Below are 14976 nucleotides of genomic sequence, written 5' to 3' on the forward strand. Positions count from 1 at the left end.
GTTGCATTTCCAGACCGCACTGTTACATTCGAATCCACTGCCGAAAGCAATCTACCAAATCCGATCGCCTTTCTTCAATGTAGTTGAGTTCGTACCAGAGCGAAGAAGACGACGTGTTTCCGAACCGGTGCAATGTCATCCTGGAGGCCTCCACGTGCTCCGACGAGAGCTGAAGGTTCTTCTGGAGATCGTCGATCACGGTCAACAAATGGTCAAATAGATGGAGGACCAAATCGTGTCAAAATTGCAAAGTTAAGGACTTAATTGGTTTAAATTGAAAGTTGAGGACCAATTTGTGAATTTAGCTATAGTCGAGGGACCATTTTGAGTATTTACTCCAATTTTTACGATCGACTTTCAATTTAACCATAAGTGGTCCATTGACTATTGATTTTTTCTAAATTTGGTCCTCTAGTTAAATATTATTTTAATAAACATTAAATCTCAATAGGGGTGAACTGGATTTCTAACGGTCTTGAACCGATTAGTCCCTGCGAGGATATTGTGCATGCATGTAAGGAATGGATGAGTAAGGAGTGGTAAGGCATTGTTTGTCACACCCCCGTGAACTTAATGGTTTGACAGATTGGCTGGCTAAAAGTGCTTCACAAAGAAAATGTGAGTGAATTGAGCTTCATGTGCCACCGGTGGAGATTAGAGATATGTTAGATCTCGATTGTGCTTTCATTGCAACCCCAAGGGGGTAGCTCTTTGTTTTGTTATCGGGGTTTCCCCTCCTAACTTTCTAAGAGAATTTAAGGGTAATAATAAAAATTGTAGTTCTTTACAATGATGAACTCAATGTATTAAATTGATAAACTCAATTTGTCAATCTCAACAACAAACTAATTTTTATATTAAGAATAAAATTGTAGTTCTTTACAATGATGAACTCAATGTATTAAATTTATGAACTCAATTTGTCAATCTCAACAACAAACTAATTTTTATATTATTATTTTTAAATTTAATGTTTATTAAATAAATATTTAATTGAAAGATCAATTTTAAAACAAAATCAATAGTCAAGGGACCATTTATGGTCATGAAAGTTGATAAAAGGGAAAATGGCACTTTTTCCCCCTATGTTATATACTTATAGCACTTTTTCCCCCTCAATTATTTATGTAAGCACATTAGTCCCCTCAATTATTTTAAAAGTGGTGGTTTTCCCCCCTAATATATTAAATTGACATTTCTACCCTTAAAGTAAACATTTTATTTATTTTACTTCTCCAACAAATTATTGCGTATATGTAGCAATTACCACGGTTCGGTTCGAACTGAACCAGACACTATAGCAATCGAATTAAAAGTTTTCAGTTATGATTCATATCTAGAACCCAATATTTGGATTTCAATTTATTAAATTTAAGAATAAAAAAAAACTGGATCATGAACCGGCGGTTCCGGATCCCGTTCGCGATTTTGAACCGTCTTTATTTTAAAATTTTATTTTTTATTTTAAAATAGTTTAAATTCAACAATAAATGTATTTTATTTTTTCAGTTCGGAACATGAACCGACTATTCCAGTTCGCGATTTTAATAAACTCTAAATATCGCGTTTTGATTATAAATTGTAATTGGAATATTTTGGTTTGGTTACTATAGTATCTGGTTTGAACCAAATTATAGTAATAATTTATTGGAGAATAAAAATAAATGAAATATTTATTTTAAGGGTAAATATGTCCATTTAATATTTCAGGGGGAAAAAGAGCCACTTAAATAATTGAGGGGGAAAAAGTGCTATAAGTATATAACATAGGGGGAAAAAGTGTCATTTTCCCTTGATAAAAATTGATAAAAATCAATAGTCAATGAACCATTTATGGTCCATTTGAAAGTCAAATAATAAAAATTGATAAATGTTTATAGTTAAGAGATCATTCTTATAGTTAACTTTTAAGAAATATTACATAAAATCGAATAATAACTACGAATTTCCTTATGGACCAAAATAAACATATATATAGAGTAATAATGATACACGGTTTCTTAAAGATACGATAGAAGTTATCATTTTTTTTTTCTTTTGATAAAGAAGTTATCGTATTTGATGAACAAAGTTTGAAAGTAACCATTTTTGGAAAAATTAGAAAGAGTTCCATTAAATAGCATAGATCTCCACTACTTAGTTTTATTATTATTATTTTTTCCTTTTTCAACTCCCCTTAATTTATATTTTCCTTATTTTTAATAATTTAAATCGGTTTTCCTTTCTCAACGCAGTCGTTTAGCAACTTGGCACTATCCGAACCGGCAGTTCATAAAAATCCAGTGTCTTTCCTGCACCAGGGTGCACTCTACCAACTACACCAACCCCAATATCAACGGCCTAGGAGCGTTTGTAAAACCCACGTGTCTGCTTGAACGGTCCGGATATTATGAGGGCCCATCAGTACAGTGCAGCGGCACGTAGGATATCATCTTAGCAATTTCTATAAATAAAAAATTTAAAACGATAATCTTACTTAATTATCCAAGTTGGCAGTATTTTATAATCTTTGTCTGGTTAAAAGATAAGGAAGGCTTTCATCTTCCTCAGTTTATTCTTCTCTCTTTCTCTCTCTAACTGTACGTTTATATCTATATATCGTATTATATCTATATATATCGTATCGATACTATATATATACATATACACACCGAGGTATACGGTCTATATGTATCTTCTTGTTCTTGTTCTGCAGTACTGAAACTATGTCGATTGCGCTGGAGGGGAACAGTACCGGTGATCACGGGATCGAACGGCCGGGATTTGTGCACGGAATGACGTGTATGCCGATCTACAAGGCGACGGAGTTCTCGGTAGGGCGGGGTACGGTGGAGGAGGAGGATGAGGAGAGGAGTTCGTCGTCGACTTCGTCTATTGGGAGGAATAGCGATGATTCGCCGGGAGGAAGGTCGTCTTCGGGAGGCGGCGATGCGGACGGAGACGGCGAGGAAGTGCACAGCTCGTTCAAGGGTGGGGCTCTGGACAATTTGGAGGCTCTGGAGGAGGTTTTGCCGATTAAGTATGTGGATTTAACTCATTTCTTAATGGCTTTTAGATCACCTTAGGCTTCGAATGTGTTGAAATTATGAAGTTGTGACTTCTGATTCAGTTTGTTCTAGTTTTATACTTGGAGGATAGGTTTTAGTTTTGATTGCATGGCTGCGTGTGCGGATATTGGAAATTTTGCTCTTTGTTCTGTTCTGTCTGTGAGTTTGATGCTACAAACTGATTTCTTGCATGAACAGAATGTTAATTGCTTGGGTTTGGATTCAATAATGTTTTGACATGTATTTTTTTCTATAAAAATACAAATTATGCTTCTGAAGTTAACTAAAAATGTTGAAACATTTTGGGAACTCCGATAGGAATTTTGTGTCTTCTACTTCTGTTTGTATACGTGCACACATGATGATCTGATATGGATAAAGAAGTAGATGCGTGACTCTAATTTGAGCACTTGAAGGTTTAGGGGTTTTCTTTCCTTTTTCCTCTTTCTCTTTTAGGCAGAAATGCTCCATGTAAAATGATACTCCAATCTTGTGACTAATAAGTTGTGGTAAAAGGGGAAAAAGGAAATTTAGTTTACCTATTTAGAATTTGGAATACATTATGTATCCTAGGAATCTCTTGGTGTGATCCAAACAATAAACTTACATATCCTGCAGAACTTGAGTTGACTAATCTTGTGCATCTAAGCTAAAGTAAAGATAGCTTAATATTATCTTGAAAGATGAATGGTCTGTGCTGAACATAGAAAAGTTTTAATGCTTGACATCTGGTCAGTGATTGCAAATGGATGCAACCCAATTTTCTGTTCTCTTTCTTTCTTTATCTTTCAAGAAATGTCATGGGCAATGATATACTTTACAGTGTGTGATGTTTATATAATATGGAGTACTAATACTTTACAGTGGGTGATGCTTTTATAATAATGAATACTAATACCAAGAACTAAGTATGAAATTCATTTCATTTTCAGTTAGGAGATCATGGGGAAACTTTTTCTGAAGTTTGGATAATATTTTTTAGATGATGGTCCTGATGATAGTATTGCCTTTTATATGTAAATGCTGTTGGGACCACATTCTTTGCTGCAAAGATACAGGAACCTGACAGTCTCTGAAGTTCTGCTTTTAGGGTATTTCATTGCTCAGGCATATTGAAAAAGTTTTCCATCTTGATTTCAAGGCAGTGATCTTTTGGAAAAATTAATCATCATGCACTGCACTGTGTATTTTGCATGTATCTAAGTTTGGTTTTACTTGTTAATGCATTACACTTAAGAAACAGTGAACCTCTGTTTGCTTCATTTCCTAATGTTTTGTTTTTCCTTTCTTTCAGGAGAGGCATATCAAATTTCTATGCTGGTAAATCTAAATCTTTTACAAGTCTATCGCACGCAGCTTCTTGTTCCTCCCTCAATGACATTGTCAAGCCAGAGAATGCATACACAAGGAAACGCAAAAACTTGCTTGCTTATAATAATTTATTTAATAAGAATCGTAACCAGATGCGTCAAAGCAATATTGGTGGGCTCTACAAGAGACCTACTAATGCCAGGAGTTCACTGGGTCTTGCTGCAACTCAAGAAGGGAATTTCAACTCAAATCCATCGCCACCTTGTTCCTTTCTTCCTCCTCTCCCTCCCCAAACTCAGAATTCTCCTGAACAGAAGTTCCTTGGATGGCGTTCTTTCTCCTTGTTTGATCTGCAAGGTGCTGCAGCTGGAACTCCCAACACCACTGGCGCAAAGGAATAGAGAATATAAGTTGACGGTAGTTTAGTTTTCTGTGTCACCCTATGAACCTAAGTTCCATAGATGTTCATGGAGGTGGGAATATTTTCCTATCTGTTTTAGGCTTTTATCGTGGGCTGTTGCTCTCTGTATTCACTGCTCAAGGCATACCTCCTGGGCATCCTTAGTATGTAATTTCATCATCGACACAAACTGCTTAACCTGTTTTTTGCTGTTGTCTGTTGTATATCTGAGTGCATTAGCAATACAATTCTCCATCTTCCTTGAATTTGCTCTCACTTTTAGGCTGAAACTCTCTGCCAAAGATGGTAGACAAGATTTTATTTCTTTCTTTCCTGGAATGTGTGGGTTGCAATTTTGCAAAAGCTGCCTGCATAACTTTGAATAGTTTTACAGCTATGCAGGTGCCCTGTTATTTGTGTAATTCTGCTATTTTGCCTTGACAACGGTGGCTAAACCATACTGTTCTCCTCCTTGCAGTGAGGAGACCTGGTGGCTGGCTACCAAAAGAAGTCTTGGCACAACATCCTGATGCTAGGTATTGAAAAGTTAGCACATTGCGGTCATTGCCTCTCTTTCCAGTAGGGTATAAATGGATAATGTCAGGTTCCATTCTTTTTCAACTTCTTTGTAGTGGATGGGATGGTTCTAGTTACTCATTCAACTTTTGGGCAGCCTGGGCTATGCTTTAGCTCCCGTTTACAATGTGAGGGATGAGGGATAGTCAGAGCTGCCAAAACTGAAAGGCAACATGTGAGCATCTAAAGTTAAGCTGCCATTTCTATCAAGAATCAGAAGATATAGTGGCATGAACTAGACTATGGATCTCCAACTTCAAATCTTTCAAGGTATGTTATTGAACCTGGGGAATGGAGGATGTTCTGCAAAGCAGGCTTTGCTAATTGCTATTAAGTAAATTTTGGGCTTGAGATAAATCACATAATTACTGCCTTTTCTATGCCTTGCTAGGGGCTCTGGTTCTCAGTCTGTACATGTTTCTTGGGAGACTAGTCCCCCGGATTGTCTTCTTCAGTTTTTGAGTTAATTCGATTAACTTTCCTTTTTCAAAAAAACACACACACACACACACACACACACACACACACACACACACACACACACACACACACACACACACACACACACACATATATATATATATATATATATATATATATATATATATATATATATATATATATATATATAAACATATTGGTAAATACAAAACACACAATAAATGAAAGGCTATAAAAAATACAGAGTAAATAGTTAGCACTTTGGAGTTGGCTTGTGCATATCTGATTTGGTAGAGGCATGTACTCCTGTGAAAAAAAGGCAATGTGGGCTTACTCTTGTGGAACTGTTCTATATTAATCCTTTGAATTTGAATTGTTTCTTCACATTCTTCTGGTAAATGTTGAAGAAATTAATATGAAAAGAAAGAAAGAAATATTGAAAATATCCCTTGAGATCTGGGAAATAGTAGCCAGCAAGTGATCATAATCAAGCCAAACATTTTTTGTTGGATTGGATTTGTCGTGGTGTGCTCAAATTCAGTTCAAGCTCCATCAGCTCACCTTCAGGCTCAAACATGAACTTTTATACATGTAATAGAGTATACAAAGTATATATTTGTACACATGCACGCATATGTTTGAACCCACTGAACCAAAATCCTTTAGGGCTTTAGTCACCATTGTTAGGTTGGACATAATTAGGCTTAGGATGAAAGGATTCAAGGCATACATTAAACCTTCTTTTACCTATTGTAAACTACTGGTAACGTGGTTAGGTGCATATGATATCGACTTTTTGATCCATTATGACTTTGCCCTTCCTCGGACTTGTTAAAAACTTGTATGCGAGTTATATTTGAAGAATATAAATGTAGCCCATGCCACTATAGAGTTGTTTCCAAAAACATTAATTTCTACCTACTAAAGATGGTTTACGCTTTCGAGTGCTTCCAAAAGTATAATAAATCCTCGTTGTCATGGTTTTACATCGAGTAAATCGCATTCATGACACTTTCTCACACTAAGCTATGTGAGAGTGCCGCCCTATAAATTGGGTCAGTCCGATGAGATTACTGCATAACGAGCTCTTAAGGCGAGTGTCTTTCCCCTCTTCAGGTTTCTCCTCTTCTTATTAAGCAATAAAAATACTGTTAACTTTATTTGCTGTGCTTTTCTTTGTAAGACTCCCTTTTTCTGTTAGTTTGATTTTGAGCTGTGAAATATTGGCCAAAATCTACCAAACAGGTTGGCGTTCTTGGTGTTCTTTTTTGTACTAAGAGTGTTACTGGTTTTGGTTTCACAGCGCTCTCCGTTATGTTTTTCTTGTCTTGCTTCTTTTTTGTCTATTTTAATATCTGGGAGATTCATGGTGTGAATTTTCTTGTTAACAGGTGTAAAATCTCAGTGGTGTAATTTACAATGGATGCTATGCATTCTGAAATGACAGATGAGATGTTCATGACTTTCCATAAAATTGACAGAAACCTCTATTCAATGCTCGTTTTTGAACTGGGACACGACCCCTTCGAATCTGCATGGGTAATAGCCTTGTGGATTTGGCTGGAGCGAATTGGGTTCAACAACGTTGTGCAAACGATCTTGTCCTTGCCCAAGAGTTTGATCAATGGACTTGCTGGGGAGGCAACAGTATGCCTCAAATGCATCCGAGACACCCAAGGGGTGCTCTCACCTGCATCAAGCGAAATATTACTAACTCAACGAATTGTGGGTAAACAGTTGTCCCTCCGTTTTTTCCTTGAACATCAGGTCACAGCATCCCATGGGATCAAGGATGTGGTAGCTGAAGTTTGCGTCAAGGCACTGACGGATCTCATGGAGGCAGCTATTCATAGAAACACCGCACAGCGTTTCTCTGATCGGATGGTGATGATACCCCCAGCAGCTCAGGTGCCCACAGCGCCATCTACCCAAATGGGACGACCAAGAGGTGAGGCGTTGCAGGTGAGACCTCAGCCCAGAACAGGAACAAGAGGTGAGACATCTCAGGCAAGACCTCCTCCTTCCAACATCCTACCACCAGAGGAGAGGACTATGTTCGCCACATTTTCCAAGGGCTATCCCGTGGCCGAATGGGAAGTTATGGCGTTCTTCACCAAGCTGCTAGGGAACTGCATCGAGGCTGTCCACATGCAGGCGGTGAAGCCCCTCGAACAGGCACTGTATGCACGGGTCGTCTTCTTCAACCCTGACATCATCAACCTCATTCTCAACGGCCAGCAGAAGGCGAAATTTACCATCAACGGTAAGCACATCTGGATGCGGAAATTCATCCCGAGGGGCCCCACCGCTCCATTGCCTCAATACCCATCAACGAAACCAGGTCCGTTCCTGTGAGTATATGTGCTTACTTTTTCGTTCTAGTTTATAGTCAATAAGTGGTCTAGCTACCATTTTAGTCATCCATTTCCATTCTGAATTATCTGGATTTGAATGTTATCTATCTTATTAGATTATCTTGCATGTTATTCAGATGAAATTGGTATAGTTAAAAGGGTAGCTCAAAAATCCATGGATCATATCAAATATCTCTATCTTGAATTTTCGATACCGAAATTAAGTAAATTTTAAATATATTATTAGGAGTGTATGAATTGAAGTGAGTTTAGATTACAAGAATTTGATTGCAGTGAGTAGTTGGGAATTAAAGCAATAATGAAAGTGGTTTCTTCTTATCTTGGTTAGGGATTTCAGTAATTTGATTCATTAATTTAGTCTATGTGTAACGGCTGTTCATTAATGCTTTTTTTGTTTGGTGGTAACCAAGTCAACTTAACCTAACTTGGTAAAAATATGACGTCATCTCGATGTCATATTGTGCTGTCAAATATCCAACTTGGCTAACCAAATTGTGTGAATTAAAATTTTTAAAATAAAAAATAAAAGTTTTTAAAATTAATAATTAAAAAATAGTTTTTAATTTTTTTTTAAATAAAAATAAAATAATTGTACACATATGATCTACATAATTATAGGACACAACTGGTAACCTGTTGATTAGGTAATAATAAGGTTTAATTGTATTATTTTGCCGGTTTAGGGGATTTCATTGTTTTTTTTTTTAATTAAACGATTTAATTGCACTATTTGTTAAATTTAGAGGGTCACTTTGACATTTCCCCCCTATAAATATAAGTTAATCGAAAGACAATACAAGGTCAATAATGATTTTGGTTTGTTAATAAAGAATGATAAGTTAACACGTTCATCAGAAGTGAGACCTTCAAACTTAAAGAAAAAAAAAAAAAAGATACAATTGAACACACTTTATCATCTATAGTAAGCTATGGAGTATTAGTTGTGCTTCAAACTTCGGAATACGAATGAGATAAAAAAGGCCATCATTGGGGCAAATGATGCAATAGCTTCGGTTAGAGCAAAGCCCAAAATGGCATAACCAAATAATTGTTTAGCCAATGATGAATTTCGCGCCACGAAATGAATCAAGGAATTAAGGACGTTTCTAATACTGACAACATCTCCCGCTGAAGCAATTGTAGCAGCTCCGACACCTCTGTTTCTTTGGACATCTTAGCAGATTCATTGTGCCGCAAGCCCAACTTGGCTTACGCATATGATCAGAAGAACTTTCTTCAACGGCCCAAGATTGGGACATGACTTCCATGAAATGAAAATGGGCGGTATCATCGTATGCTCCACTCTTGTTGCCCTGGTTTATATCCCGGAGTACATTTTAGCAGATTCATTGTGCTGCAAGCCCAACTTGGCTTACACAATGATCGGAAGAACTTTCTTCAACTGCCCATGATTGGGACAGGACTTCCACCAAATGAAAACAGGCGGCATCGTCGTATGCTCCACTTTTGTTGCCCTGGTTTATATTCCGGAGTATTCCTATGGCCAAAGAAAAAAGATACAATTGACTATAGTAAGATAGTATTTAGTCATAACTGATTTGAATGTCACGTTATATTTTTTATATGATGTGGACGCCAACTCATATATTTATTGTTGATTTGGGTGCAAACCAATAACAACAACAACTAAGCCCTTTGAATAGTTGAATTACAAATTAATATTATAATGTTCCCAAACATAACAAATGCTTGTTGCATACACAAAGTTCAAATATTTGTGTATGCATTAACACTTTTGAGAGAACTTCCATATGAATGAGACTTGACAAAATAAGGAAGGGAATTTTCAAGGTGTTAAATATTGATTGAAGCATCCATGCACTTCTACTCCATAGGGTGATCGAATCATGTGCTATCGACTTCAAAGTCATGAGGGTTATGCGATAACGCTTGTCATCTCTTTCTTTTCGACTTCAAAGTCATGAGGGTTATGCAATAACGCTTGTCATCTCTTTCTTTTCACACTACGCTTTTACTATAGATTGAATAATCGAAACCAATAAGTTCCTTCTTGGTATTCACTTTGATTCCTAAGTTCACTATTTTTTTCCTTTTTTCATGATGTTCAAGGATTCCCAATCTATTTCGAATTAGATACAATAGCAGTTAATCGTTGATTCGCACAAGAAAATATGAATCTAGTTTCAAGAGAATGCATGATTCTAATAGGGAGTGAAGGCAAATGGTGACGAAGGTTATCGACTTCCTTCATATGTGTCAATTGGGCAAATACGCCCATAGTGGCTAGGGTGGATATCTCGTATCCGAAAACTAGCAGTGCGCCCTGTCAGCCCTCCAGGGCCCAAAGAACTAAATTTTCTCCCATGAATTATTTGTGTCAATGGATTAGTTCGATCCAAAACTTGAGATAATGGGTGTAACCCGAAAAAGGATTCATAAGTAGTTGTTAAGGGAGTTGAAGTTACCAAATTCTGAGGAGGGCTATCAATTTATGTCGAATAACTCCACATATAGTCTCTCGAACCGCATTTTCTAAACGAACTAAAGTCAATCTGAATTGATTTTGTAAACGATTCGCTAACACAAAGCCAACAAGATATGGTACAACAAAGCTAAGGGACTACAATTGGGTATGGCTAATTTTTGAAAGGAAAGTATGGAAATTCCATTAATGATCAACCAGACATGAGATACAGGCCGGCTGCTCAGTAAGCTAGGGGACTACCATTGAGTATGCCTAATTCGTTATGTGTAGAACTTAAAAGTTGTTTTGGTTAAATTAAAAATTGCACTAAGATGAAGATTTAACTCGAATAACTTTTGCAAAGCACATTGACCATCTGGTTGAGTACAAAGCACATTGAGTAGTCATGGATATTGCCTAAAGACTTTCAACAATTCAACAAGAAATCAAAATCGTGGAAAATGAATTCCATTAATGTTCACAATATCATATCATATACTAATGTCTTGGGAAGAGGTTTACCATTCAAATCAAATAAGGGAGTTAATGCCATTTTTGGTCCTAGACTTATTGGGGTGTCGACAATTTTCATCCTCCATAATAAAAATTGCCATTTAGTAGCCACCGTTATTGGTCGTGGGACACTTTTGATCCTCCGTCAGTGAATCCGTCTCTTGACCGTCTAATTGAAGGGTAAAGTTGTCTTTTATGCCATTTTCTTCTAAGTATTCATCTGAAGACTCCGTCAGCGTTGCGATAATATCGAGGAAGGCCGCAGAAGCCGCCTGCGATAATATCCTCGCCGCCGGAACTAGAGCTACCCAACGCCGCCGGACGAAACTTCGGAAATCTACGAACGGATCTTTGGTGAGATTGGTGATGATCATGAAATTGTGTGAAGAAGAATGATTGGTTTTGGTGTCCAGATCCGGAGATAGCAGAGATGAAGAACGATCGAAATTGGCCCCCTTTTTGTACACCCGTCCTCAAACGTATCGCCCGTAATCTGTTCTAACCGGCGAATTCTCGTCCTTGCTTGTTGTCGCTGATGACCCGGACCTCCCAGAGACTAGCGCTGTTAAAGATTGCCGTTCGAAGCAGAGCTTCTCCTAGTCGCAGAAGTACGCTCCGTCAATGAAGCCGCCTGCGATAATATCCTCGTCGCCGCCCCTTGCTCTGCAGTCTGCTGCCGGTGAATCTTTGTCTCCCACCGATACGTAGGCGGTGGAGGCCGCCGCGTCTCCGAAGAAAAAGGGGATGGGCAGACCTCTCGATTTTGGGCGAAAGAACCGGCGCCGCTCTGCGTTTTGCTCTCGAATCGGAATATATATTTTAATCCTCAAAGTCAACTAATCCTCCTTGGATGGAAAATGATTGGGATCGAAAGGCAGTCCCCTTGGCCTCAAAGTCAACTAATCCTCCTTGGATTTCTCCCTGGTATCAACTCCCATCTTCTCATAATCTTAGATTCTAATCCCTAATGTTTCTTTGCAAATGCTGGGTAATTGTATTCATAGACATGAATTGATTATGATACCCTGGAATGGAATCACCTTATTTTTGGAATTTTTTTTTGAATTGACAGTATAGGGAAGGAAGAACATTGCATCTTGACCGGCGAGATTGATGATGATGTTATTCCGGCAAGCAGCGACGATGGGCATGGGCAGATTGTGATTGCCAGAAACAGATCAAAAAGAGATCCAGCAGCTCTGGTCTTCGCTCTCTGTTTCTCTCCCTCGTCCACGAGCAGCAGCAGCCATCAGCACCGTCTACAGCACCACTGTGAATCCAAAGAAGGGAGACCTGGGCACAATTGAACCAATCTCCTCTGGTTTCATCGTGGCGTTTTGCCTAATAAGTTTACCTACCCTTTTGTTCTTAAGGCATGTGCTGGCATTGGAGACTTGAGGCTAGGCGAAACGGTGCATAGATTAGTGGTGAAGTTGGGGTTCGGTGATGATAGAAATGTTTTGAACACTCCAGTTCATATATATTGTTGCTATAGCGGTGGGGTTGAGTATGAGAGAAAGGTGTTCGATGAAATGCTTAAGTGGGACTCGGTTGATTGGTGTGGGTCTTCAAATCAGATAGCAATTGCTTCGAATTTGGTACCAAACACTTAGAATTAGCTAAATATTTACTTCAAACAGGGTTCTTCGAGTCTTTGGAGACCTTGTTTGCCATTCTCCGACGGCGGCGATGTTACGGAGTTCGTCGCGAGGTTCATCAGGCTGGTGATTGGCGGTGGCGAGATTGAACGGGATGGATAAGAATGGGAGCTTTGGTTGGAGATTGTCAATATTTGGAGAAGAAGACATAAAAAGACAGCAATACCCTTCAATTTCACGGTCAACTAACGGCACTTGTAACGGAGGACTAAAAGTGTCCAACGACTAATAAGTGTGGCTATTCATTGGCAATTTTAATTATGGAGGATGAAAATTGTCGACACCACTATAAGTCTAGGACCAAAAATGGAATTAACTCCAAATAAGGGAATAGTCTTTTCAACGGTTAATCTATATATACAGATACCGGTGGAGGTTTCAACCACTAAGCCTATGGTGAGCATAATGTAGTTTGAATCTATTCTCTGATCCAAATTGTATTAGAGGGTACAAAATAAGAGCTGAAAAACGCAAGGTCTTTCTTGTTTTTTCCCTGTTTTAAACTGTAAATTTCATTCTGAAGTGCGGAGATGCGGTGAGGATCGCGTTGGGAGAATTGTTCCCTCATATCTTCCCATACGTCTCTCGCCTTGTCCATGCGCATGATACTTTGAGCAATCGACGGTTGAACAGCTTTACAAATCCACAAACACACCATTAAATTGCATCTCCTCCACGCCGCAAACTCTGGTTGATTTATGGTCGGCACACTGATAGTTCCGTCGATTATACTCCATTTATTCTTCACTTCAAGCGCGATCCTCATAGATATGCTCCACGATCCGTAATTCGGACTTCCAGTTAGAGCAGGAGAGACTAAGATGACGCTCGGATTGTCATTGATGCCAAACGTTAGAGGATTCTCCAGATCTTCTAAAGCTCGATTCCTTGATGTGAAAAGACTCCGCTGCGGAGCTGTTACGGGAGAGCTACGAGCAGGTGAGCGAATGATCGGTGAGGCTTCTTGTACTCCTTGAGTTGTTTCGCCTACGCCGGAGCAGCGGCGGCGTAGGTACGCCGGAGCAGCGGCGGCGTAGGTACGCCGCTCTGATACCATGACAAAGATATTAAAAAAAGAGTCTAGAACTGAACTTCATTGAGCAAAGAGAAAGTAAAAGTGAAAAGTGTTTTACAGAGGGGAAGGTGGCAAGCTTATATACAACGGTTATAACAGAGATAAAGAGGGAAAAGACAAGAAAGACCTTGCGTTTTTCAGCTCTTATTTTGTACCCTCTAATAAATTGCAAAGAAATTTCCATATTTATACATTTCCATGTTGGAGGGGTGGCAATTGATTCTTGAGTATGCTCCAAGTGACCATTTTTTAGAAAGTCTGTATAACTTTAACATGAGCATTCTTTATGAATCAAGTACCATTCAGAAGGTGCATTGCCTCTTTGAGTGAAGAAGAGAATGGTTTTGTATAGATACTCTTGAGCCATGTTTTTCACCCTAGGCTTACCATTATTTCATTCTATTGATTGGTTCTAGCTCCAAAGAACAGTTTAGGCTATCGATTCAACAAGGGTTGTATAAACCGCCCACCTTCAAATAGGCAAATTAGATTATTGTAATCGGACACGAAAATAAGAAAACAAAAGCAACGGACTTCGAAAACTCGATGAAATTAGTTGCACCTGTAAATACAGATACTAGTGCATGAACCTTCCTCCCCCCCCCGCCCCCCCAAAAAAAAAAAAAGTCAATGTTCAATCCCTTAATTCGTAAAGTGGGTTGAAATTCTCTTTTTAAATATCCGATATATATATATATATATATATATATATATATATATGACGCACGGAGCACGCCCAGAGGACCTGTGCATTCCATGTGCTAACAAGGTGCATTGAATGCTCAAGCGACCACTTACTTTTTTTCTCTCACTCGGCTCCAAAAAAGTTACCAAAAATTCAACTTAAAAACCACATGAATAATCTTGCACTAACAATCATAATTTATTGAAATTTTACATAAAAATTTTAAATGATAAGAAATCTTGGGTGGCTGCCATAGATGCACATATGCATAATGGCCCATCCCAGTCAGAAAGTGATGTGCTTCCAATTGTTGCTCTTTGACAGGAATACGGTGAGCTCACAAGGCCATACATCTAATAAAACAAAATTATGACAAAAAATTTTCAAGTTATGGCACCCATCTTCTGCTGAATAAGAGCCTCTCTTTATCCAACATCGAGTTTCAGTTC

The 14976-nt window shown here is 38.3% G+C and overlaps 2 protein-coding genes across 4 annotated transcripts; both read left to right on the plus strand.

The window, feature by feature from the left end:
* Positions 1–2558: 2558 nt before the first annotated feature.
* Positions 2559–5024, plus strand: LOC109148139. The gene is made up of 2 exons (XM_019295943.1): positions 2559–3019; positions 4342–5024. The coding sequence occupies exons 1-2, from the start codon at positions 2706–2708 to the stop codon at positions 4757–4759; spliced, it is 732 nt and encodes a 243-aa protein (XP_019151488.1). The 5' UTR covers positions 2559–2705; the 3' UTR covers positions 4760–5024.
* Positions 5025–5068: 44 nt separating this feature from the next.
* Positions 5069–8279, plus strand: LOC109148137. 3 transcript variants are annotated; one of them, XM_019295940.1, is made up of 4 exons: positions 5069–5160; positions 5237–5294; positions 5432–5604; positions 7167–8279. In XM_019295940.1, the coding sequence occupies exon 4, from the start codon at positions 7195–7197 to the stop codon at positions 8128–8130; it is 936 nt and encodes a 311-aa protein (XP_019151485.1). In that variant the 5' UTR covers positions 5069–5160; positions 5237–5294; positions 5432–5604; positions 7167–7194; the 3' UTR covers positions 8131–8279. The 3 variants fall into 3 exon arrangements, with proteins under 3 accessions (XP_019151485.1, XP_019151486.1, XP_019151487.1); XM_019295941.1 differs by having other exon boundaries at positions 5120–5294; positions 5391–5604; XM_019295942.1 differs by having other exon boundaries at positions 5120–5294; positions 7183–8279.
* Positions 8280–14976: the final 6697 nt, after the last annotated feature.

This window comes from Ipomoea nil, unplaced genomic scaffold, assembly GCF_001879475.1.
Source record: "Ipomoea nil cultivar Tokyo-kokei standard unplaced genomic scaffold, Asagao_1.1 scaffold2036, whole genome shotgun sequence".
Taxonomy (NCBI): Eukaryota; Viridiplantae; Streptophyta; class Magnoliopsida; order Solanales; family Convolvulaceae; genus Ipomoea; species Ipomoea nil.